At 40.6% G+C, this 26,791-nt stretch overlaps 1 protein-coding gene across 1 annotated transcript in view; it reads right to left on the bottom strand.

The window, feature by feature from the left end:
* Positions 1-4,141: 4,141 nt before the first annotated feature.
* Positions 4,142-26,791, bottom strand: part of LOC146374018 (cilia- and flagella-associated protein 337-like) — a 39,486-nt gene continuing 16,836 nt past the window's right edge. Inside the window, exons 12-18 of the mRNA XM_084949875.1 lie at positions 23,901-24,016; positions 20,184-20,314; positions 11,420-11,521; positions 11,128-11,199; positions 9,737-9,927; positions 5,868-6,065; positions 4,142-5,046 (exon numbers count right to left, since the gene is read on the bottom strand). Coding sequence (XP_084806001.1) covers positions 4,789-5,046; positions 5,868-6,065; positions 9,737-9,927; positions 11,128-11,199; positions 11,420-11,521; positions 20,184-20,314; positions 23,901-24,016 — 1,068 coding nt within the window. The 3' untranslated portion in view covers positions 4,142-4,788. The remainder of the gene's footprint in view (positions 5,047-5,867; positions 6,066-9,736; positions 9,928-11,127; positions 11,200-11,419; positions 11,522-20,183; positions 20,315-23,900; positions 24,017-26,791) is intronic.

Below are 26,791 nucleotides of genomic sequence, written 5' to 3'. Positions count from 1 at the left end.
AAATGAGAACTAAATTACATGACAAATGTAAATTTGATTTATGGTAATTATGCTGCAATCAGGCAACCTGAGCTGCAATGTGCAAGCAGCACCAAACTAATTCACCTGCCACTAAACTCATACATACAAATGAAGTTATCTTTAAAAAAAAAAAAGTATATGAACAGAGATTTAGGCAGCATGAAACAGATAGGGCAATATTACAAGCCTGGGTGCTTCAGGCCAATTAAAGTCATATACATGCATGTGCACATGCACTCGTGCATATGATAAACTGCACATTTGCAATAACCATAAGTCACTTAAAACCTCATATAAGTGAAGTTCATTCTCTGAAGCCAATATATGATGGATCTTGCGGAATAGCAGTTTAATGGTTTCACAACTTGCAGGAACTTTTGCATGACGGCACAATGTATGAAGATTCACGCATGCACTTCAGTGCATGTGCCTGATGTCTTCACAACTTAAACGTCAGCTTAAAAAAAGGGGGAAAAAAACAACCAAATGACTGAAACTACTAAATTAAAATAAGCTGGAGCTGAAAGGCATGCAAATTATGTGAATACGCACACACACACACACACACACATACACACACACGTAAGATAAGAATACTGCACCAAGAGGCCCAAATAACAGAGCACTTTAATCACAGAGTTCATTTCATTTCCTCTCCTCTCCTTTATCACTGGCTTGGTTCTTATTCATCTTCATAAGAAAGCAGAGGAAAGAGGAGCCAGCTCCCCTAATAGCTCACTGATTTACATGATGAGTGTTTAGCCCCATAGACAAACTCCTGAAAAAGAGGAACAGAGAAAAGGACACACAGAAACCTCCACACACTTTCTCAAACACACACACACACGCATATAGAAGAATGTAATTTGATTTCATATTACTAAGACAAAGAATCAGAAGCAGATACACACATACACACTCATCTATACCCAAACACACACAGACATAAAGAGAACAAACAAGGCAGGCCCTGCTATAAACAGATGAGTTAGCACTCGCACACTGCTTTGCTTGTTTAGCGTGTAACTCAATTTGAAATGCTAACACTGCCATACGCTCAGGGGTATGCAGTGGCAGGCCAGCATCATCAGCCCACTTCCTAGTAATTTAACTCCACTCTTTCAACGCAGAACACTTGTGCAGTGGCCCCATATTTTACACACACTGAGTAAAATTAATTGGGAATTTTTTTGAGCACACATCATTTGCACGCTGGACCTACTTTGAATTGCAGATGAAGACGAAGGGGGGTGGCTGTAATGTAGCACGCCGTCTTTAAGTGCGTGACTGCATTCGGGTGCATTTTGTTTCTATTTCCGACTATCCAAAATGCGTGAACGCGCGCGCGTGTGTGTGTGTGTGTGTGTTCTGTAGAGCTTGCAGGAATAATAATGACCTCTTGCTCCTTTATTAGAATCAATCATCAGTTAGAGATGTGGTGAGTTTGGGGGGGGGGGGGGGGATAATGACAAGGATGAGGAAGATGATGCTAATGTAAATATGCACAGTGGACATGAAATGAAGCTGGCAGCCTCCAGTTTAACCGTGGAAACACGATTATGTGCACTATTTTTGTTGTATATTAGCTGTATATTAGCTTAACGGTGAAGTGTCGATATTCAGCCATGCTCATACTAAAACTCATGATACTACCATTAATCTCACACTAAAACTGGTCAACTAATTCATTAAAAAAAAGTTGGAGGTGGAACTGGTGATTAGGCCACAGTAATTTCGATTAAACTCAGTGAACGAGTTATGCAGGACTGACAGTGCCACATTTATGGTTGCTGGCTACCGACAATAACAGGTGGAACTCACAGCGAGGGCTCCCAATTAAAATCAAAATCAACCTTCCTGCTTGTAATTGCTTTTCCACCTCCGCATTGTGTGTGTACGGCGCGTGTGCACGTTTGCCCGCGCGTGGACGTTTGCGAAGTTGGTATTAAATTTAACGACACTGAAATTTCACAGCCTGGTTTGGCTATTAGACTGGCTCCGAATATTGACTCTTTTAATCCGGTTTGTTATAATTTCAAGTGATCTTTATGGCTTCGTAAAAGCACAAAGAATAAATCCTGCACTTTCCTCCTTGAGTGTGTGTCGGGGGGGGGGCACCGTGTTTTATTTCTCCTGTGGATACCCGAGTACTTTGTGTTGCTGCAAAGATTAGACTGAGCGCCCAACTCCATCAATATCCATGACTCCTGTATTGCTCACAAACACACACATGCACGCGGTGATGGAGTGAGCGGAACAGACCTGACACTCTCGCTCACTGCTGAATGGGTTCTCTGATGGACTGAGGCTATTTAGTCACACGCACACACGCACACACTCAGCTGGTGATGGAGTGAAGCCATTCCCTCTCCTCACCTCATGCCCAGTAACTGGATGGTAGCCCAGTTAAGACTTGCCAATTGGCTCTTCCGCCAAATCGACCACACAAACTTTTCTGATGAGCTCAGTACTGTACATACACACGCACACACACTTTCTCACAAACACGCAGCTTCACACAGCAAGTATTGATTCCCCCTGTAGAGTCATACTGGACACTTTTCCTACAGTTTCACACTTTTCAAGTTTTTTGGTTTTTGAGGGGGGGCGTTCTCATCCTTTTAAAATGTGCCGTCCTTTGTCATTTGACTTGCCCTTGAGCTTAGGCAGACCCTTAAATTCTCTCATCTCCACCTTTTAATTATCCTGCAGAAACTATTCCACTGTGGATTAATAATATATCATTCCTCTGATTGCTTACATTCTCTTGGTCATAAAATTATCAATTGCGAACTTATAAGAATTAAAAACATTGTAATCGGTTTCATTCTCTCATTAGATCTAAATATTACACATGTCCCTGTGAAACTGCTTCAGCTGACCTCTAATAAACTCTTAACATTAGTCAACTCACAGCACCTGGGTTTTAATCCACCAGCCGCCTGAGGCCTCTCTGTCTCCCTGCGCCTTTGTGGGTTCTCTCCGTGTACTCCAGCTTTCACCTGCAGTCCAAAGGCCAAAGCTTTTTAGGTTAACTGGTTGCTATAAATTGATGTGAATCGGTGTAAATGGTTGTCTTTCTCTTTGTGTTAGCCCGGTTACAGACTGGCGACCTGTCCAGGGTGTATGCCTCCTCTCACTCAATGACAGCCGTGATAGGCTACCTAAATTGGATAAGTGGAAGAAGATGAATGGGTGGATGGATGGATTCACAGAAACCATATAAATTGTACTAACCATGGCTTTAACAGAGCCTTATACTTTTGGTCAGACACACTGTTACCTGCTGATGCTATTTTGTGACTTAAAGAGCAGCATCTAAAGGATTCTTAAGGGGCGTCCACACAGGAAGTATTTCGTGGCAGCCAGAGAGCAATGAAAGTCAATGAGATTCGATGATGGGTGAAATAACAGCTGGCACAGAGTGGGCAATGTCCCAGGTTTAATTTTCTCTACTTCAGTGCAAGCTACTAAAGCACATACCAGAGAGCAAAGGATACCACTGATTCACATATGACAGCATGGTAATTTCATTAGAGGGATATTTAGGTACCCGGAGTCTGGACTGTCTGCTGGCGATTGACCTTCAGTAACAAAGCAATGTGGGATGAGCATTTACCTTAAAACAAGCTTAAAGACTGGTTCTGTTCTGTTATGCGCCTGCATCTCAAGCACACAGGCCTTCAGTCTGGTGGTCGTGCAAAGGCTTTAAGGTGCAAGATACATCCACAACAAAAAAAACTGCACAATTAATTTCTTCTTTCTTTCCATTCATCCTCTTCCACTTATCCAGTTCAGGGTTGGGGGGGATTGTCATAGGGCAATGCAATGCACAACTCCACTCAGAAAGGCCCCGTCTTCCTGTGAGGTGACAGTACTATGTGCTGTGCTGCCCTACAAAATTTCCCAAAACTCAGGAACAAAGAAGTAAAAAGCTGTAGAAGAACAAGTGGCTCAGAGAAAGGCCAGTCAGGCAGAGGATGGGAGCCATCTCTTCTATCCTTGTTTACTGCCAGTTACTAATGAACTGCCTGCTTCTGGGTGAAAAACTGTACACACAAACATGATTAATATACAGTCAGATGCACTGCAAAATGAGGCAAAAAAAAAAAAACCCGTATCCACTCAGCAACCTCTTTAAGGTTTAGTTCAGCGGTTACATCATCAGTTATTGATGCATGGACTGATGGATGGATTTTCTGATTTCACACAAGCAATCATCCCCAGGTCAGTCCCATCTGCATTAGTGGCATGAACTTTTGATTACAAGACACAGAACAACAGGAAAATCAAAGTATGGTGTCAAATACATAAAGCATAAAAATCTGCATTGGCCATGAATGGAAGAGTGACTCTGAGAACACCAGTAAATGCTGTCTCGACTCTTACTGACTTTTGTATTAGAACACAGAACAACCTCAAAAAAGAATTACTGTACTCTCACAAAGTATTTTTTTCTAAGCATTATTGGTGATAAAAATCACAGAACTGGGAGCAATTTAAATGTTTTCATTCTTTGCAGATATGAAACGCATTCATGACGACTTACTGTCACACACTACACAATCCTAAGGGATAAAAAATAAAATGCCCAAACGCTACAATTCAGTAGTGTTTTTATTTTTCTTCTACTCATTTGGCACACAATGTTGTAGTTTCTTTAGCGAAACCATTACAGTGTATTTTTTTAAAGTAAGCAAACTATTCATTCTCTTAAGTACTTATCCAGTCCAGGAATAACAAAACTGTAATCATGTAGAACTCAAATCAGCTAAATAAAGTTCCTCTTGCAACCACTTTAGTTTCTCTTTTGTCTCTTTTGGCCTTTTTCTGATCCTTTATCCCCAGTTGTCCTCGCTCTGCAGGAGAGTCGTGTCCTAGGTTAACATTAGTCTCGCCGCTTGCCAGAGGTGATCTCATCCCTTCTAGTCCGGTGTTTTCTTGCCTTCCTCGGTCACTCTGGTCCTGCTCCGTTTCCTGTTGCGGCTGTGGCGTTCCAGGTCTCTCCAAACACCAAGGATCACTCTACAGATCATGCACAGCACTGATGAGCAGAATATTCGAGTGTGTTGTGTTGCAAGATGACATGCAGCCCCAAGACTTTTCCACTGAATTGATAAGAGTCATCTGGATTTTGACACTAGAGTTTGCAGGATTATTATTAATTGTGTTATTGTCTGTATTTTCTCATGGCTGTAAAATTATATGTATTATTTGCAGAACCTGAGAAATACTGAACAATGTTATCTAATGAGGCTTTGTGAATTAATAAAATGTAGCACAATACTTCTTAAAGTATAAAAAGCAACACGAACTATGCACTGAATTTCTTCTATTGCCTTAAAAACATTATATTAGGGAAAGCAGTGTATTTCCATACCATGAAATTTAATGTAGAGAGCCTGTAAATGTATTAGCTTTCATGCATCTATGCAGTTTTTTGTATTCTTATGAAATCATAGGAGTGAATTTGTGTGAATGTGTGTGCGACTGAATGAGTGTGTGGGCCTGAGGCAAACTCAAATGAAGCAACACTCAGCAGACACCGCCCCAGGCTAACTTCACATGAGTCTCTTTTGACACACACACGCCTAACCATGGCTTGATGGTAGGTTTCACATTCATTTTGTCAACTGGAAGCTAACAACCACCAGCATGCTGCAGAGAGGGAGGTTAGGCTTTATCAGATCCCTTCTGAACATCTCTACATTCCAAGTGTGAGGATATAAGGCCGTTAGCCTGCCACTGTGTCACTGAACAATATCTTCATCCGACCAACTCTTTATTACACACTTGCAGGTTGTGTTGCGTAACCCAAGATGCTGCACTTGTGTGCATTTGTTTACCTGTCCGAAAAAACCGACGGTCTCTCCAGGCAGGTAACTGAGAGCCAGACTGCAGTCTGACGATGCTGAGAGGAGGAGGAGCTTATCGCCATGTAAACACATCTCCAGGTGAGTCACGTGGTCGAGGTGTGGATGGAAACTAGATAGCAGTTTTGGGAGTTCTTTGTTGACTCCTTCACCTGGTGTGAGGCAATAATACTGAGGGACAGAGGAACAGATCATTACACAACCGCTGAGCTTTGCCACCCATAGTTACTGTTGCTAAGCTTTCTGTTTTCTCAAATCAAACAGCAGGTTACAATGGCAACAGTGGCAGATTTACCACTCTCATTACCACTTCTTGTGTGTTTTATTGGTGGCCATAGATTTTGCAGGCAGACATAAAAAATGACTAAAAGACTGAGGTACTTAATTCATATAAAACTGTATGTAGTACATAATAGGTGATTATGGTATGGCAAAAGACTGAGCGAGAAGTGTGTTGTGCATTCTACAGGGAGTGCAGAATTATTAGACAAGTTGTATTTTTGAGGAATAATTTTATTATTGAACAACAACCATGTTCTCAATGAACCCAAAAAACTCATTAATAGCAAAGCTGAATGTTTTTGGAAGTAGTTTTTAGTTTGTTTTTAGTTTTAGCTATTTTAGGGGGATATCTGTGTGTGCAGGTGACTATTACTGTGCATAATTATTAGGCAACTTAACAAAAAACAAATATATACCCATTTCAATTATTTATTTTTACCAGTGAAACCAATATAACATCTCCACATTCACAAATATACATTTCTGACATTCAAAAACAAAACAAAAACAAATCAGCGACCAATATAGCCACCTTTCTTTGCAAGGACACTCAAAAGCCTGCCATCCATGGATTCTGTCAGTGTTTTGATCTGTTCACCATCAACATTGCGTGCAGCAGCAACCACAGCCTCCCAGACACTGTTCAGAGAGGTGTACTGTTTTCCCTCCTTGTAAATCTCACATTTGATGATGGACCACAGGTTCTCAATGGGGTTCAGATCAGGTGAACAAGGTGGCCATGTCATTAGTTTTTCTTCTTTTATACCCTTTCTTGCCAGCCACGCTGTGGAGTACTTGGACGCGTGTGATGGAGCATTGTCCTGCATGAAAATCATGTTTTTCTTGAAGGATGCAGACTTCTTCGTGTACCACTGCTTGAAGAAGGTGTCTTCCAGAAACTGGCAGTAGGACTGGGAGTTGAGCTTGACTTCATCCTCAACCCGAAAAGGCCCCACAAGCTCATCTTTGATGATACCAGCCCAAACCAGTACTCCACCTCCACCTTGCTGGCGTCTGAGTCGGACTGGAGCTCTCTGCCCTTTACCAATCCAGCCACGGGCCCATCCATCTGGCCCATCAAGACTCACTCTCATTTCATCAGTCCATAAAACCTTAGAAAAACCAGTCTTGAGATATTTCTTGGCCCAGTCTTGACGTTTCAGCTTGTGTGTCTTGTTCAGTGGTGGTCGTCTTTCAGCCTTTCCTACCTTGGCCATGTCTCTGAGTATTGCACACCTTATGCTTTTGGGTACTCCAGTGATGTTGCAGCTCTGAAATATGGCCAAACTGGTGGCAAGTGGCATCTTGGCAGCTGCACGCTTGACTTTTCTCAGTTCATGGGCAGTTATTTTGCGCCTTGGTTTTTCCACACGCTTCTTGCGACCCTGTTGACTATTTTGAATGAAACGCTTGATTGTTCGATGATCACGCTTCAGAAGCTTTGCAATTTTGAGACTGCTGCATCCCTCTGCAAGATATCTCACTATTTTTGACTTTTCTGAGCCTGTCAAGTCCTTCTTTTGACCCATTTTGCCAAAGGAAAGGACGTTGCCTAATAATTATGCACACCTGATATAGGGTGTTGATGTCATTAGACCACACCCCTTCTCATTACAGAGATGCACATCACCTAATATGCTTAATTGGTAGTAGGCTTTCGAGCCTATACAGCTTGGAGTAAGACAACATGCATGAAGAGGATGATGTGGACAAAATACTCATTTGCCTAATAATTCTGCACTCCCTGTATTGAATGAATCCTCACGAACTGATGATTTATGTAGAAGCCTGAAATAAAGGAAAATCCTTGATATTGCACTGCAGAAAAGCTAGTTAGTGCTAATATTACAGTGCAGTAAAATTCTGGAAAGATCCGACTTTTTGGAGATGATTTGTGTTGTGAATATTTTTGCTTAACATAGATAACACAGAGTGAGGCGAATGCTTTTTTCAAAGAAAGACTTAGGGCTATGTTTAGCTGGGGCTCCTGAAGAGTAAACTTTTTGTGTACAATGAAAGTGAGATCCCACTGTAAAAGGTGACTTTTCCACCATAACCTGTATAACCCACAAAATCATATTAGCTAATGATGTCCTCTTTGGTCCAGTTAGCATTTCCAATGTTGGTAGTAACCTAGCTGGCCATGAAAGCCTCTATTGGCATCTTAAAGCAGATGAAGTACATTTTTAATCAATTTCTGACATTTACTGCTTTGGCTTGTTAGTTTTGCAGAGTAAATAAAACCTCTAAACTTATAACCTGTTAACTGTAACTTATAAGTTACAGTTTATACACCTGGTGAATCATAGTTTGGTATTTTCATCATTTATATTTGGTCTGTTGAAATTGAAATGAAATGCTTTTATAAAGTGATGATATTGCATAAAGGCTACAAATGGATCATTTTATCCATTCTTAGGTGGTTGCTAGGCAACATTATAATTACATTATTATTTATAGATAAGAACCTTTTCAGATAGGAGGAGTTTCATGTGTTACAATAAGATAACACTGAGGGTACCTAATAACTACAAGGTTTAAGTTCAGTGTTAAGAGTTACAATTTAAGCACAAAACATTTATTTTCAGTTACTTTAAATACTTTAAACTTATTTAACTAAGTTGCACATCATTTTAAGGTGACACCTGCGACTGACCTGAGAAATGTCTGGGCGCACAACTCTGTACTGTGCAATCATGTTAGTTATCCAGCTGATTCTGAGGTGCGCTCAAAACTAGCCGAAGGGACAGAATTTCCACCAGAGCACTGAGATTGCCCAGCTTCAACTATATATACATAAATCTCCATAAATTAAACTGGAAGCCAATTGAGACGTACCCATCTGAATTCATCCCCTTATAAACTGTGACAGAGAGTTGAGCTCTGAATATTGTGGCAATAATACCCGAGAGGGTGTTCTTTTACTGTGATTATGAGCATGACAGTGATGCAGCTATGCTTCATACTGACGGCACGATACAAGTCTTCATAACAAGAGTCAAAAAGTCGAAAGGCCTCTCTGAGGTATGAAAACTCTTCAGTGACCAAACGCGTGGGACATTCTTGTGTGATGAACTGAATCTCAGTGGACGTGGATGACATTACTGATGATGTAAATGTTGACTCCTCATCACTCCTCTTCTAATCGAGGTGGTCTACAAAAACAATATATTTTGTTTAAAAAAGGAAGCAATTACAAATCTCATCCATTTCTAATGGCCTCTACTGCTTTAAAATAATATTTTAAAAAAAACCCAAAGAGGATGGAGGCATTACCTCTCTCCACTAATCCATCAGGGGAGATTTTCTAAATGATTGACTGTCTTCACTGTACTCCAGCAAGCTGCTGAGACATCACAATGACAGGCAGGGCTGTCATTTTCAGAGTGAACAACACGCTTGGATTTAATGGAAATATTCAGGGTCCACTCTTTCTTCACTGTCTATTAAAGTCTGCCTCTTGATCTCTGTCCCACCCTCGGGCTCTGTTTTCATCACTTTCCATCATTTTCTCTTTTTTACTCCTTTTTTTTTAACACCACAATTGTGCACAAACCCACCTTCACGTCCCATATCTTGACTGTTCCTTCCCTGTCAGCTGTGGTTAAATATTCTCCACAGGGACTGACAGCTATTACAATAGATCCCAGGTCCCCTTCGTGGGCCGTGAACTGTCCTACCAGACGGGCGTGCTGGGTGCTCCAGAGCCTGACCGTACCTGAACCCCCGCAGGACACCAAATCTGCAGCGCCTGATGGAAATGCAGAAATAGAAATGGCTGCAATAACCAGAGGCATCGGTTATTTTAGACGTGTGTTTGGACTCGATTTGAAAAAGAAAACGCATGCTGTGGTAGCAACACCACAAGTACCAATAGGAGAAAGTCAAACAGAGTTACAATAAGTCAGTTAGAGTGTACCCATGTGGTCTAAAATGTAATCAAAATCAATTATGGATTAAAAATGCTCATATTGTTGCCAAGTGGGAATCTCAAACATTCACGATACTGAAAAAAGAAAAAACAAAAAAGATCAGCAACATATTTCATTAAGCACTGAAATAGTCGAATTAGTAAGAAATCTGTACAAGTTCTGACTGACAATGAGATTTTTTTTTGTCAACAATAAACATGGCCAGGGCTTCCTTTGTTTAGTCCTCCCTGGATCTGGCAACCCATAGAAAAAACTGCTCCACTAACATCATCAACAGAGCCACATACCTCATTGCTACAGCAAGCCCGAGCAGCAGCAGCAGGCGCAGAGGCCGATCATGTTTTTTTGTTTTTAAAGCACCTAACAGCTACAGCTCAAAGCAGCAGCAGCTACTTAACAGCAAGAATAAATCTAAATGGATTTAAAAAGTCAAGGGACCAGGGAATTTTTTAAATAAATACAGGAAAGTAAACTTTGGCAGGAAAGTAGTTACAAATTTGGAAAACTTGCTACATCAAAGGATCAGTGATGTGCAGATGCTGTACAGTATTTCCACACAGCCCTACTGTATTTGAAATATGTAAACACCAGACACACAATCTGTGTAAAACATCCTTAAAAAAATAAAAATAATAAATGCAAGGCCATATATTCAGCATATCTGACATTTTAACATGTAGAACGCCTTTAAAGTTACTTCATTGTTTGCATCAGCTTCCGCTCTTGGTTTTGCAGGCACGTCAAACTACAACACTTTTACAGCAAGCATGCTTAAAGAGGCTCACAGCAAGAAGGTGAAATTAGCTGATTTGCAAATGCGATAGTTTTATTGTTAGGAGAAAAGTTAGAAAAGTCAAAATACGGAATTTGTTTGGGTGAAAATAGTTTTCTCTCCACTCTCTCTCAGCTGACATTTAATACTGAGCTGAGGCTGCCCCACAGCGTTACATAAACATACAGCCTCCCACATCTTTTAGGACTTACTTTAAATAACACTTTAAAGAATCCACAATCTATACCTGCAGTTATTACAGATGTGCGTCCTGGAATGAAGAACAGTCTGGTGATGGCATCGCAGCTGTCCGAGTCCTCTGTCATTCAAAAGCACGTTGAGAAGTGAGAAGTGGGGAAACGACCCACAGTGTCAGAGTTGAGAATGAGGAACAGAAGAAAAAGCAAACTGAAACAGGCAAAAAAAAATTAACTTAATTTCTCCTTGTTTTAAAGATTTTTGGAAGGATTAACGTCTAATAATAATTACAGAAAAGACGGTTTGAATGTGTTTGCAGCTGCTGTCGTTGAAAGTGGCACCTTGCTGCTTCTTGCAGTCTTCCCCTTCGTCATGTGGCCGCAGTTTCCTCAAAGCTTTTTCTGTGCTGCTGTTCCACACTATGATCTCGCCATGGTAGCTTCCTGCTCACATCAGAAGAGGGACAAAACACAGAGGAAGAACTTGACAACAACAAAAAAAAAAACCCTTCTAAAAACTGTACTTTGCTTCATGGCAGTATATAGTAAACTTCACCGCCTGTGCTTTACAAGTTCTTGTGTTTACCAAGTGTCTTCACAGTAAAAGAAATACAAAGACTATACACACACACACACAAAAGAAAACTTTTTATCAACACACACTTACTTTCTTATCTTGCTGCTGAATCATGCAAGCTGGCCACTAAAAACTTCTCTAAAGATAAAGTTCAACATCTGTCCCCAGCTACCATCTGTTCCAACACTCAACCCCTAACTTTTACTGCAAGAAGAAGTGCTTTTGAAGTAATCTACATTATATATAAGCAAGAGCACATGCATGGCAATGTGTTTGTCAAAAACGGCAGGAATCTCATCAGGTCGCTCAACAGTCCAACAGCAGGACTTAATGAGATGTGTGAGGAGTGTGTTGGCTATGGGAGGTGAGTGTGTGTGAGCAATAGGAGGTATAAAGTTTATGAGAGTGCCAGTCTGCTGCATTATTCATGCAGCCCAGGGCCAGCTTCTGTATTTCAAGTGACTTTTGTCATGTCCTGTGTTTGTGTGTGTGTGTGTGTGTGTACGGCTGAGACAGAGAGGGTCAGAGAGAATGAGAGCAGATTTCTGCATCATCTACACAATGTTGAGCTTTAAGATGTAAATGCTTTAATCCCCCTCATTAATTTTTAAAATCACTTTGATGCACTTAGCCTGCACAATTTTGACAACATACATAGAGTACACATCACAGTGCATATTTAAACAGGGGATAATAACAAGAAATACAAAGAAGTACGTACACAAAATAGTACTACACAGATTTATCACTGCACAGCAATGTGCAAAAGTCTTGAGCCACCTCTCATCTTTTTATACTAAAAAAGAGCTGCAGCAATTTATTGAAAAGTGTGCAAACGTAGGTGGAGATACAATATATAATAAGAAAAGCGTTTGCACGGTTTGTCATTTTAACAAACTCAAAAGTCAGTATTTGGTATGACCACCTTTATTCTGCAACACAGCCTGAACTCCCAGTGGTGGCAAAAAGAGTTTGCTTAAATGGATCATCAAATGGAAGGGCTGTGTTTGGGATATTACTGGAGGAGAATGGGTTGTCTGTCTAACGTTGCTTACAGGCTTCGCTCCATTAGCAGCAGAATAGCGTCAATGGGAGCAGCAGTGATGGTAGTAGATGTACCGTAGTATCAAGAATAGCTCTAACACCTGTAGTCTGAACTGCAGCTCTATACTTTAGTACTATTATACTTCTGACTGTAGTGTCAGAGTTAGTGACAGCAGCAGTGACTGGCAGACGTACAATTCTGTGCAAAAACTTCTAGTCACCCTTCATTGCTTATATTTTGCTCAGAAAATGGGTGGTGATTTATTAAAATGTATGCAAACTGTCAAATGCTGAAAGTCAGTATTTGTTATGACCACCTTTATTCTTCAACACAACCCTAAATCTCTTAGGCAGCTTTCTTGCCATTTCTTTAAGGTGTCTTCAGGAATAGTTCTCCAGGCTTCTTAACGGACATTCAAAGCTCTTCTTTGGATGTCACCTGCCTTTTGTTCCGCTCTCTGTCCACATGATCTACACTGCTTCGCTAATGTTGAGGTTGAGGCTCTGGGGAGACTGATAGAGCTTAACTGTGTCCTTTTCTATCCAGGAATGCTTTTAATAAATTGAAATGTATAGATTGAAATGTATTGACACTCATTGTCAGCAAATAAAAATGAGAACTAATCAGAACTAAATAAGTTTTGCATTAAAATGGGCTGAGTTTGGAAGTGAGTGAACTGATCGGTAGTAATCTGCAGTATGGTTAGATGCGCACATTTGATCTGCCGCCAAAAAACAGGAAGGGGGAAGCTCCCAAATAAAGTGTAAAGCTTTGTAAAGTGTGTGGAGAAACTCTCACCGGTAAAAACACAACAACTTTTATACGTTACATTTTAGTTAATTGAGTGAACTGTAGATTTAGTCTACAGTTGATTCATGTTGTTTGGTTGACTAAAACTAAATCAGAAATAGCTGCCAAAGTTAATACTGGTGTTAATTACCTAAACTGTTCATGAAGGAGCCCAGAACATGTGTCACAGATGGCTGTAGGCACTCACTGTGCTACGTCTCTCCTGAACTTTCCCAAACATACTGACGATTATTTGTACCAAAATTTCAAATTTGGATTTGTCATTCCATTAGACATGCCACTGACTTTCAGTCCAGTTTTTGTGTAATTTGGTGTACCTCAGCCTTTTCTCCCTGCTTCCCTTTAAGAATGGTGTCTTTACCATCCTTCCATTGAAACCATTTCTGATGAGGCTTCAGTGAACAGTAGATGATAAACTGAAGAGCCAAATCCATCTCTCAGGTCCTGTGACAGCTCTTTGCTGGATTCTTTCATATTTCTTAAGGACATGACTTTCAGATATTTTTCATCTGCTCTAGTTAGTTTTTTTGGCCTCCCACTGCTTCTTTTCTTCTCTACTCATCCAGTTTCCTCAAATCTTTTGAAGGACATATCGCACACCATGTTGAGCTGTGCCAAGCTTTAGCTGCTTGGAAATCACTTTGTTCATATACGTATATTATTTTATGCCTGTCAAACAGTGTTATCTTTGTAGATGTAACTAAAGAAACCAGAGGAAAACGTGATTCTTTGTTAAGTGGTCTAAGTGTAGACACAACACGGGTTCATCTCTTAGGTTTGATGCCTTTTTAGGCTTGAGTGATTCATAGATCAGATCAAAAAACAAAACAGTCCTCTGAATGTGGTCGGGCACAAGGACGGGACTAAAAATGAATGAAAAAGCAGCCAAAGTCTAAAGAAAAACGTTAAAAGATCCTCAGAAATCCTGGAGAACTATTGCTCAAGACCACTTTAAACAATTACAAGAAAGTCTTGGTCCTTGGAGTAAAAATATAAAGAAATGAGGGGTTGCCCGAAACTTTTGTTCAGTATTGTAAAACATGATTTTGTTTTTAAAAAGATTGATTGATTTGGCAGAAACAAAGATGTTATACTCGTTGTATTTTTGGCGAATAAGCTCAAGCCCACAAATGGCTACAGAGGTCAGATGAGTTTTTAGCTAGTTTTTACCATTACAGAGCCTGTGCTACTGCTGTCAGTGCCAGCATGGAGCCAGTTTGCCTTGGATGCCTTGTGAGAGCGAGCTCACATTTTGACAGGTTTGACAAGTAATTTCCTTGATATGAAAATCATTGCAGACAGAATCTGTCTGGTACATCAGCCAGTCATTAGTGAATTTCTCGCGGCAGCGCCTCCCATGTCTATTAAAATCAGCTTTGGGCCCAGCAAATTTGTGATGCCAGCTTTTTTTTTTGGTGGAAGTCAATGGAACCTGTTCCAGTTAATCCACCAGCACAATGTCTGTGGTAAAAAGTTCTGACTCCACCGAGTCATTTTTGAACTTCCATTCCTCTGCCTCAGTTAATGCCAACTCAAGTGGCATCACTTGATTTAATATCAGTGATATTAAATATTGTTTACCATTTTTCCCCCAACAGATTTATATATACACAAAAAGAGCCCCCTCTGCTAAAAAAAAAAATATAAAATTCATTGTTGTCATCACGTCCTTTGATTTCTGCGCTTGCTATTTCTATTTGTTGCTAAACATTTTGGCCATTCATCAAACTTCAGATTAGTTGGTGACTGGTTGCTTGGAAGTTTTTCATTCACAAAGGATTAAGGGATTCAAGGAAGGAAGGAAAAGTGAAAAGGGGGGTTAGACTGAAGGAGATACACAGAACCCATATATCCTGCTGTGTTTGTGCGCACAGAAATGCGTGTGTGTGTGTGTGTGAGTGAGAAGTCAAGCAGAACCTAGCAAACACTGAATATGGATGAGGAGGCCTCAGTCCCCCATCAACCCAATGTTCCTGCTACAACTTGATTCAACTCGAGACCCAAACTAACAGATGCGTGCGCACACACACACATACGCTCACAAAAATAATATACACAAACACAGACACGTGCACCGTCTCCTAAGCAGGTGCGAGGCCAAATAGAACTTTAAATTGACTTTTCTCACTGGTGGCCATGATGCCACCACTGCCTTCACTCGGCGGCACAAGCGCATAACTTGGCAGCACCGATGCTTTGATGTGAAAAGAGCATTACTCACTACAACCCCGAAGAAATATGCAGCCAACTGAAACTAATGCGTCATCGCTTTTAGATGCCGCCTTTTTGCTCGGTGGATTTGTCAAAGAAAGAATTTGCAACTCCAAAAAAAACAAAAGTTAATGTAGAAAATAGCGCACAGTTCTCATGCATCTTTTACTTTAATGTGCGAGAAGATAAGCGTGGAAATGCAGGAAATAGCAATGCGAATGCGATTCACCCTTTTTTTTCCTTTACCCCCTCCCTTTCATTCATTTTTTTTTCCATCCCTTTCATATGCCCAAAGGCCAGGGGAGGAGAGTAACACACAGGATATTCAAATGTAGGAGGAGTTAGGAATGAATTACACCATTTTCTGAATTTTTTGGACAAGATATTAGCAGATGTGGATATTCCAGCACCTCTGATGACAAAAAGCTGTCGCAAAGGTTATGTTTTTGATTCTTCCCCCCAGCTTAACGCTTTCTCCTTCTAGACGTTAAAGCACTGAAGCTCAAAATATAAAAAATGTGATTTATGAGGTGACTCATTTGCATTCAGCCTGTACATTTCCAAAGTTTTTTCTTAAAATATACAAGCACCCTCCCTGCAGCCGTACAACATGCACGCACAGACCGACACATAGATGCTCGAAAGGCAGAAACACATTCATTTCACCCTTGCTTCCACTGCGAGAGTTCTAATAAACATAATTCAAATTGGGCATTTTGGATTAAATTGGAGGTGGAGGGAGCAGTGCAATGCGGGGCTATGTGTAGATGGAGGGGGGTGGGCAGTCTAAAGTACAGAGATTAGATAAAAAATGGATAAATAAATTGATGGCGGGGGGCTGAGCACGGGGAAAGAAATTGCACAGCGAACTTTGAAGAAGTTTCCAAAGTAGCTCCTGAATCGTGCTTTTTGTTCTAGCTCCAACTATTCATTTCCTTCCAAACCATTTCTCCCTCCAACTTCGAGAATACCCCTCTTATCTACCTTTCCACCTCCATCCCTCACTTTATCGCTCTCAGTACTTATCTGTGGGCTTGATCTGTCTCAGAAGGCCAGAGAGGGGCCCTGCAGTTTGTGCCTGCACGCTGCTCACACAGACTGGTAAACTGCAGCTGAACTTTCAATACGTGAGCCAAAGTGATACAACTTTACAAAGTGAAGAGCATACTGGGGCAAATTGGGTGCAGAGTGTTTGCAGTTTGAGGGTTATACAAGTGGACCAGTGGCTGGAGGATTGCCAGTTCAATCCCCCAGGCAAAAAAAAAAAAAAAACCTTAGAAAGTGATGAGTACTGAGGGGTCATGCCGACATTTCAAAGCAAGCCGTCTTCACATGCTACAAACCATGACAGAGCCGTTAATTCTATGTATTTGTCCATGTAAAGAGCAGCTACTTGGTTTCCCTGTTAATGATGGCTGATACTCAGTGTGACAGCTTGGCAGATGTGATCAAGTGCCAAGGAGGGAGGGAGGGAGGGGGGGATTGCAAGGTCCACGAGAAGCTTAGAAGCTTTTTTTTTTTTTTTTTAAATCATGCATAAAAACTTTGGAAAAAATGTTTTTGAAAAGTTCACATGAACTCGAAGAAGTGGGATGAAAAATAGAGTGATTGGAAGACGAACGCTTCTCGTCTGCTCTTCCATTAGCCAGAGGCGCCCAGCGTTTCTGCATTTTAATAAGCGCTGGTGTGATTTTAGGACACGAGTCATTTGCAGCTCACGCCGCTGAGTCCATGCACTAATCAGCTGCCAAATCATTTTGATGGTAACGCCGGAAAATGTTCTTCAGTGTTCAGGGTTTTTTTTTTTTTTCACGTTTTGTGTAACAGTTCTACCCTCAGTGAGGTACTGAGTAATTGTTTCTCCAAGGACTCAGGGAGGGAGAGGCACAGAGAATCAGAATTAGAAAATACAAGTATAGAAACAGAATGTGAAAAGAGAACTGCTTGTAACTTTTTTATTGGGAATAGATCTTGAGCTTATTGGATGAACCAGTGCAGAGCCTGTTTAAACAGTGCCTGTAAGAACAGGTTGATTGCTTAGCCTCCAGTATTAACACTTGAGTTTTCTTAATGTCGTCATCTAACCATTTCATCCATTCTGCAGATTTAGAAAACTTCAAACTTAAATTAGCTGTCGCCCTTATTAGGTATAACCAGACTATTACATTACAGTGGGTTTTAATGTGGCTCCTGCTGATTGTTAGATTTAAAAAACATTCATTCACTGATTAGATGGTTAATGATTTTTTTTAATTAATTAATTAATTAATTAATGAGAATTCAGAGTGAAATTCTTAACATCTGTCACCTCTGGCTCACATCCTCTTGTCTTTTTGGCAGGGACACCATCTCCAAACCCTGCATCCACCCTCCACTCACTCCACCCTGCCTGCACTGTCTTCTTTACTGCTCTGTGAGTGCACTGAGTGGCTTTGGATGGTTAGAAACTCCTCCACCTTCACTACCTCTGCCCTTTGCAGGTTCAGCTTTGTATAACCCACACATTATGCCATTAATAATTGTGAATGTATGTTTTAGGTGTCTTATCAGAAAAATATCAGTGTTCAAATACAAAAAAAAAGTTGTTTAATTACTGCATGTCGCAGAAAAAAAGCATCATAGCTGACTGTTGGTCCCTAGTCAACACTCTTGGTCAATAACCAGTATCTTTTTCTTTCACTGTTAGTTGCTTAGTTTGTTTATAAACTGTAAATCTGTTGCACCTGCATTTGTTTGGCGAGGGACAGGGACAAAAGCTTTTGACCACCTACACACTGACATCAGTATGAGCTTTGATGGCGTTCCATTCTAAATCCATAGGCATTAATGTGGAGTCCGTCCCACCTTTGGAGCTTTAATAGCTTCCACTCTTCTGGGGAGGTTTTCCGCAAGATTTTGGAGTGTATCTGTGGGAATCTCAGCCCATTTATCCAGATCATTTGTGAGGTCAGACAGCTGCTGGAGGGGAAGTGCTTGGCTTGCAGTAATTCTAGTTCATCTCAGAGGTGTTTGATGGGGTTGAGATCAGGGCTTTGTGCGAGCCAGTCAAGTTCTTCTACACCAGGCTCATTCAACCATGCCTTTATGGACCTAGCTTTGTGCACTGGGGCACAGTCACGCTGGAAAGGAAAAGACCCCACCCAATCTGCTGCCACAAACCTGGAAGATTGCGATTTATTGGGCATAGGATCAATTTAACCAATAAAGGAAAACTGCCTTCAAAAGATAGTTTCTGTTTTTTATGAGAAACACTCGAGTGAAAAGCACACACGAGGGGAAAAAAGGGTTATGCTTGTAAAATTATGTGGTCCTCCAAACTGCTAGATGTCAGTCTCTGCCAGTCTCATATGACAATCAGAAGTGCGAAAAAATTTATGAAACAAAATCATAATCAGCCAATCAAAAGTGCAATCTGTGCATTTCTAGATTTTTCACTTAAAAAAAACAAACACACTTCTTTCATTTCATCTCAGTTTGTGAGTCCCTGTGTCACCTGTCTGTGTTTGAAGCCCCTCCCCTCCACACTCAGAGCGCAGACAGACATACAGGGATTTCTTCATTTTCTAGTGAGATGCGGTACTGACAGGAACACGTGTGAGGGTTTTTTGTCCTCATTATACTTGACGACCTTTCCAGTTTACTTGCTTTTAATTGCAAATTTAATTAAGATGGAAATGGAAAATTAAGGCATTCTCACATTTAAAGGTTTCGGTCTGTGGTGGAGGCAAATGTCAGCCCACAACAGAGAAAATGGAAGCTGTTGTGCTTGTTGTTGAGTAATGTGGCTTGCACCAACAAAGGCCAACAGGGGAGAACACCGACTTAAAAGGGTCTGGCAGATCTACTGTATCTGCCACATGGGGAGTTTCTAATTAGGGTATTTTCACTTCACTTTTTCATTATTTTTTATGGTTTTTTTACTTATATTGTAGAGTTTTGTTGTGTTTATACTGTGGCTATTATTTGACATTCAACAAGAACAACAAAGAGAAAAAAATCCAAAAATGGACACACACACACACACGAGTACAGTTCTTTGATTGTGAATTCTGAGCTCTATTAAGTCTCTTTCTACCTTCACATGTGCACAAACACACAAAAAACACACACAGTCATTTCCAGCAGAGACAGAGAAGCGTGAAGCTTGAGTCCTTTGATAACAACACCACTTGCTTTAATCAGCAGATAACTGCAGCCAGTTATTTTTCATTTAACTAAAGTCTGTTTTCTCCGATTCATTTTAATTTCCTAGCCTGTGTTTGTTTTCCCCCCTTTCTTCCAACTCTCTCTCTCTCTTCTGCACAAGCTCTCGTTCTTATAAGCTGTGAAAGTGTAATCGAAAAGGAAAGGTGCACACAAAAGCTAGAGGCATGAATGCACACATGCATTGTTAATGACGCTTCTGTTACTGCAAAACTTTACTGAGTAAAAGAAACATTTACGTTGCATGTACAAACACACACCTGTCACTAGAGTCTGTGGGGGCTGGAACGCGGCACACAGTACAGCACCGCGATGCTGGAGTCCCCCCTTCCACTCACAGGGCTCAACAGTAGACTGCAAGAAGGAATGCAGGCGGAAAACTGTTAACTTCCTACAGAGGGACAAACACAGAGGGAAGAAAATGGTGTAAAAATGACACATATAAGACTCCAACACAGTTTTAAGATAAGATGCACACTGGACCATCATTATTAATTCTCTTTCTTTAGGCAACACAATATGTGTTAATCAAGATACATGTTATATCAAATTATTATTATAATGATCATCAGTATTACTGGCAGTTCGGAGCAGCCCTAGCAACAGTAGTTGCTAGTTAGTTACACAGTAGTTACATTACTGTGTAAAAGTATAGAGTCACTGTTGGAGTCAAATTGTTAAATGTTGCCATTATTGTACTTAAATTTGTAAGTCTTGGTTCAAACTGTATGATCAAAGACATTCTTCTGTTTCTATTGCCCTCCCCAGCCTGTTGAATGGTGGGGAGGCTGTAGTGTTTTATTATAGGCACATCCTATGTGAAGGTTCTGTTTTCTTGTTTAGTAAACTTCCTGCCTTTATGACCCTTTTGGTGAGCAGGAGGTCACACAAACGCACCCCCAAACACACACACACACACACACACACACACACACACACACACACACACACACACACACACACACACAGTGTTTTAACCTTTTATAGGGGGGTTTACAATGTTGTGTAAAAGTGTTTGTGTAAACTGTGTGTCACAGAAATAAAAGGCCGTAGGGGAAGCTGGTTCTTTGGACTCGCTTGACACCAACGGCAGAGGACTGCTGCCGTCCGGTTCCCCTTGCTAGCATGTGAAAACCGGTTGAGCTGTTTGTCTTGCTTTGTTAACAGGAATAAGTCTCTAAACCAGCGGGGCCTGTGGAAGCGCAGACCCAACAGTCACCTCTCATTTTTTATATTATGCTGGGAAATAGGTGCAGCAAATACACATGGAAATACAGTAAATAAGGAAAATAATAATAATTTAAATTTACAAATCTCAGATGTTGAAAGTCTGTATTTGTTATGACAACGTTTATTCTTTAACACAACCTGAACTCTTATAGACAGGTTTCTTGTAGCTTGTAGTCTTCAGGACTAGTTCTCCAGGCTTCTTGAAGGACATTCGAAGGTCTTCTTTGGATGTTGGCTACCTTTTGTTCTGCTCTCTGTCAAGATGAATCCACACTGCTTCAGTGATGTTGAGGTCCAGCTCCAGGACAGGCCAATCCATGACTGACAGTGTTTCATTGTGTGCATGATGAAAAATGAAGCCATTGCCAATCAGGCACTTTCCAGATGGCACTGCACAGTGAACCCAAATCTGATGGTACTTTTCTGATTTCATAATTCCATCAATTTTGAAAAGATCCCCAACACCACTGACTAAAATGCAGTCCCAAACCCTGATAGAACCTCCCCCGTGTTTTACAGATGACTCTAGATATTAATTGTTGTACCTGTCTACTGACCTCCTCCTTACACACTGATAATGATTTAAATCAAAACTTTCAATTTTGGATTCCAACATAAGACCTGTTGACAATGATTTTCAGTCCAGTTCTTGCCATACCTCAGTCTTTTGTCCCCATTTCCCTTCCTTAAGACGGCTTGTTGACAGCTACCCAGATAGTTTCTGATGAGGCTTCAGTGAACAGTTAATGGATCAACTGAAGGGTCAAATGCATCTCTTTGGGCCTTTGTCAGATTTTTTTTTCCTATTTCTTAAAGACATGACTTTCAGATAATACTCATCTGCTGTACATAGTATTTTTAGGCCCTCTAGGCCTTCCTCTTTTGTCCTCTACTTGTCCAGTTTCTTTAAATTACTTAAGGAAAGAATCTCAGCATGGATTAAATTGGAGGTGAAGGGAGCAGTGCAATGCGGGGCTATGTGTAGATCACAGCATGCTGAGATATGTCATTTTCAGCTAATAGTTCTTTGGGAATCACCTTGTTGGTGCAAAAATATTTTATGCCTGTTGAACTGTGTTATCTTTGGGATTTTCTATAGATTCAACAAAGGAAATTGGAACAAATAATGTGCTTCTACGACAGGCTGCTAACAACAAAGTGCCAAAAGATACCATTTAAAATGTATCCTCTGCTAAGTTGTCTGTTATGTGTAGACACAGCACTGGTTCATGTATTCGAGATCGGTGCCCTTTTTATGATTGCATGATTCATAGGTCAGTGTTAAGAGGCTTAAGAAATAAGCAAAAAAACAAAAAGGTCTCAAAATGGTCAAGTACAGGTTTAGACTGAAAACAACTTTCAGAAAACCTGGAGACCTACTGCGCATGTTAAAAATGTTACAATAAGGCGTGACTCCTTGGAAGCAAAATATAAAGATATGAAGATTGGTCCAAGATTTTGCACAGAACTGTAGCAGGCTTATGTCCCACCCCCACCCCCCCAAAGAAAAAAGTTTTATTTTGCTCATTTAAAAAAAGAAATAAGTTGAATTTGAGTGCATTAAAGGTAATCATTATAGCATTAGCAGACTCGTTTGTTTATTTTCCCAACAAAAATCATATTCATTTAATTTCACTACAAATTTTGAACCTCGCCATCCATGCTGCCCCCATGAAATTTCTTTTTTCCCCCCGTAGTCTGAAGAAACATTGCATTAATCAGCTATTTATTCCATAAATTATACCTCCTCTGCCACACATTCAAACTTTGCTTTACACCTGCAATGCATCAAGGCAGTGTTGGTAATGAACATGGAAGCAGTTCCTTTACACTACAGCGCTACAGGGGATATCATGAATATGCAACACTTTAATATTCATCATCTCAGGAGGACTTTTAGCACACCTGCAATGAGTTCTTCTTCTTTACTCTTTTGTTCTCTCATCACAGAACTTTTGCTTTTTATTGTTGAGCTGCTGCTGCATGTGAAATGAAATAATGATGCACTTTGGTTTCAAACTGAGAAGTATGTCTAGCAGTGGGATGTGGATATTTCAACCCGCGTGAGATCGCTTGAGCAGCCGAAGCTGATAGGACTTTGAATTGGATGCCATGTGACACAGCGCTATATGGATTAAACTGCGGTCTAGGCTGATGCGAAGAAACAGGAAATTATATGAGTAATGAAAGTCATAACGGCACCATTTTCTTTTACTGCTGCTGATCTGTCGTCTATGTTCTCTTTACCACTGTGACTCCCCAGAGAGCGAGAAAGAGTGTGTCTGCATGCGTGCGCGCGTCGGGATGTGTGCGCGCATGTGGCGATGAGACGGAAAGACAGAAAGAGAGCGAGTCGTATAACTTGATGATAGCACACTGCTGAGTTCAGCTCACTGGGTGTGAAATGATGATGATGATGAAGAGCAGATGTGATGTGAGTATAAAAAGAATAGACACACACACACACACACACACACTATCACACAAATATGAGGTAGTGATAGTAAAGCAAATATGAGCACCCTGGAGCGTTTTGACTTGTTAGGGTCCAGATGTCTGGTTGGCTCTGAGCTTTTGGCAGCCAGACAGAGCAAGAAAGGACAGAAACACACAAACACACACGCGGATGCTTTCACACACAGTTGTTCAGTGTTGTACATTATGGATTCAGTGTTTAAAATGAAACACAAATGAGCAAAACAACAATAATCAAAATAATAACATCTCTTAAATATATACACGACTACCTTTCCCAGCCCATCGCCAGTATGCTTCTCTTCAGCAACAACACCTGAGAGATTCTGACAGCACGACCCAGGCCGGCATTCATTCTGTGAAGGCAGCGGCCGTTAAAGTCCCACACCTGAAAAGAAGCCAAAATAACACTTAAATGCATTTTGACAACACGAAATGTTTTTAAAGTCTGTGGTACACCCTCAACTGCTCATTAATGCAAATATGTAATCACAAGACAGCAAGTCGGTGCATTTAGGTATATAGACATGATCAAGACAAGCTGCTGGAGTTCAAACTGAGAATCAGAATGAGGAAGAAAGGGGATTTAAGTGGCTCTGAATGTAGCATTGTTGTTGGTGCCAGGTGGGCTGGTCTGAGTATTTCAGAAACTGCACAACCACCTCTAGAGTTTAAAAAGAATGGTCCCAAAGTAAGAAAATATCCAGTGTGTGGCAGCTCTGGGTAGAAATACTTGTTGTAACCACTTGTTACAACCAGTTAGTATATTTCTGAATGCACAACATGCTGAGCCTTGAACCAGATGGGCTACAGCGGTAGAAGATCACACCGGGTGCCACTCCTGACAACTAGGAGTAGGAAACCGAGGCTACAGTTAACTCGGGCTCACCGAAACAGAAGATTGGATAAACATTGCCCGGAGGGAAGAGTTTCAATTTCTTCTGAAAAATTACAATGGTAGAGTCAGAATTTACAGTAAACAACAGGAAAGCATGGCTCCGTCTTGCCTTGTTTTAACTCTTCAGGCTGGGGGTGGTGATGTAATGTGGGGATATTTTATTTTTGCACCCCTTAGTACCAGCTGGGCATAGTTTAAACACCACAGCCTACCTGAATATTGTTGGTGACCATGTTCAGCCCTTTATGACCACAGCATACCCATCTTCTGATCCTCTGATCCTGCATTCTGATTAATCCAATGGAGCACTTCTGGGATGTGATGGAACAATAGATTCTCATCATGGATGAGCCGTGTGATGCTGTCATGTCCGTGGACCAAAATCCCTGAGGACCGTTTTCAGGACCTTGCTGAATCTGTGCCATTGAAGCAGCTCTGAAGGCAACCCAGTACTGGTAAGCTGCAGCTAACAAAGCGCCCAGTGGGTGTATGTTGCTTAAGGAAATTTACTGGAAATGGAATTACAGCTTTATTTTCTTGTCTAAAAAAAGGATTTAAAAAAATAAAAATAAAACCAATGTGTGTTTTTCTACTTTTGAAAGTGTCATTTTCTCCCCCAAGGAGGGATAAGGCAACATGACATTAGGGCATTAATCCCCCGTCACAGCCCAGGCACCATTTCTTCTTCTGTGTCCAATTTTACACGATGACGCACTTTGCGTCTTTGTTTGTGCAATTTCACAAAGAAACACTGATTGGCTCAATGGGGACACTGTAATTAAAAGGTCAAAATTTCACATTTGGAATGGCCCTAACTGCTACACAACGGGTTCATTGTTGATGAAAATTGGAGCGATGATGCATCGTGTTACTAATTGGCCCAGGGGGGGCCCTGCTTCTTCTGCTGAGAATGACTTGTGTGGTTGTTTCAAGCAGCGGTGCAAGTATTTCTGACGCTACTTGCACATGGATGCATTCTCACAAGGTCTCATGGGGTCAGAGAGCTGATGTGGTTGATTATATTGATTACAAAAATGCATAATTATTTTATTTATTCGCAGAGAGCTACTGCAGTAAGCTCCAAGTCATTAAAAACAGTCTCAGAATGCCACATATGGCAAGCTGTTTTCACTTTTAATACCTACACTGGATGTGTATTGCAGAAATCTGTCATTCAATTCTTCGGAGCCCAAAAAGAACATTTCAGATATCAACAAGGTCGCTGTCTCTCGGAGAAATGGTGTCCATTTAAGTGCACTGCACATTCTCTTTCAGATATTCTTAATTGCATTTTTCAAATCCAAAATGAACATGGGCTGAATCTGCAGTGGAATTACTACTTGGAAAAACTCCCATTTTGCATATCTAAAATTAATTTCTGATTAGTCACAATTCTGACTGAAGATATATTTAATTCCCCTCAATTCGAGATAACTGTCTTCTCCTCATTATACGTTTTAAATGAGGGGTTAACTAGTCAGAATGAGGTTGTAGATATCTTGAGCTGTAATTCTAACTATTCAAAATTATGTTAATGATATCTCAGAGTTTCCTTTTCTATAGCTGAAATGTAATTACGGATATCTTGAATTAGAGTTTCCATTAGTTGAAATTACATGAGAAATATCTGTAATTCAGTCAGAAGCTCCTTTGTGTGTGAAGCAGGGGCAGCTTGGGATCCAAACATAATGCCACTGCAAACATCTGGAAACAAATAACTTAGAAAATGGAAATTTCTACGAGCGAAATCTACTGAACAAAGCTCACAAGTGCTTCAAACTCCTGGATGATAAGCTCTTTTTATTACATGTTCAGTAATGATTAAAACTCATTATTATGTTTGAGATATTCACAGCTGTTATTTTTGTAGTAAAAACTGGATTGCAAACATATGTGCTAGTCTGATTAGTCTGACTGAAATGATTCCACTACAATTTGGTAAAAAATCAACATTAATATTTGTAACATTATTTCCAGACACTGAAACTTAACTAGAGCTTACTAAATGAGGAAATGGCTTGCCAGCTAAAAGATCTTTAAACTACCAACAAAGAAGAAACTGTGCAAGACGGGATTCTGCCCCGAGGAGATCTAGTGACAAACGACAGTGTAAGAAAACAGATTTTTCTCATAAATAAATATTTAGATCTAACGAATCTGTCATGGTCCTGGGCCATGTTGGCCCAGCACTCTTAGTTTTCATGTATTTTTGTATTTTGTTCTTTATTCAGGCCACGGTTCCTGGGTTGCTCTGTTAAGTTGTTC

Source organism: Perissodus microlepis, chromosome 14 (genome assembly GCF_051167445.1).
Source record: "Perissodus microlepis isolate ML-2025 ecotype Zambia chromosome 14, ASM5116744v1, whole genome shotgun sequence".
Classification (NCBI taxonomy): domain Eukaryota; kingdom Metazoa; phylum Chordata; class Actinopteri; order Cichliformes; family Cichlidae; genus Perissodus; species Perissodus microlepis.
The sequence above is the reverse complement of the archived record's forward strand: the minus strand, read 5'-3'. Positions and strand labels throughout refer to the sequence as shown.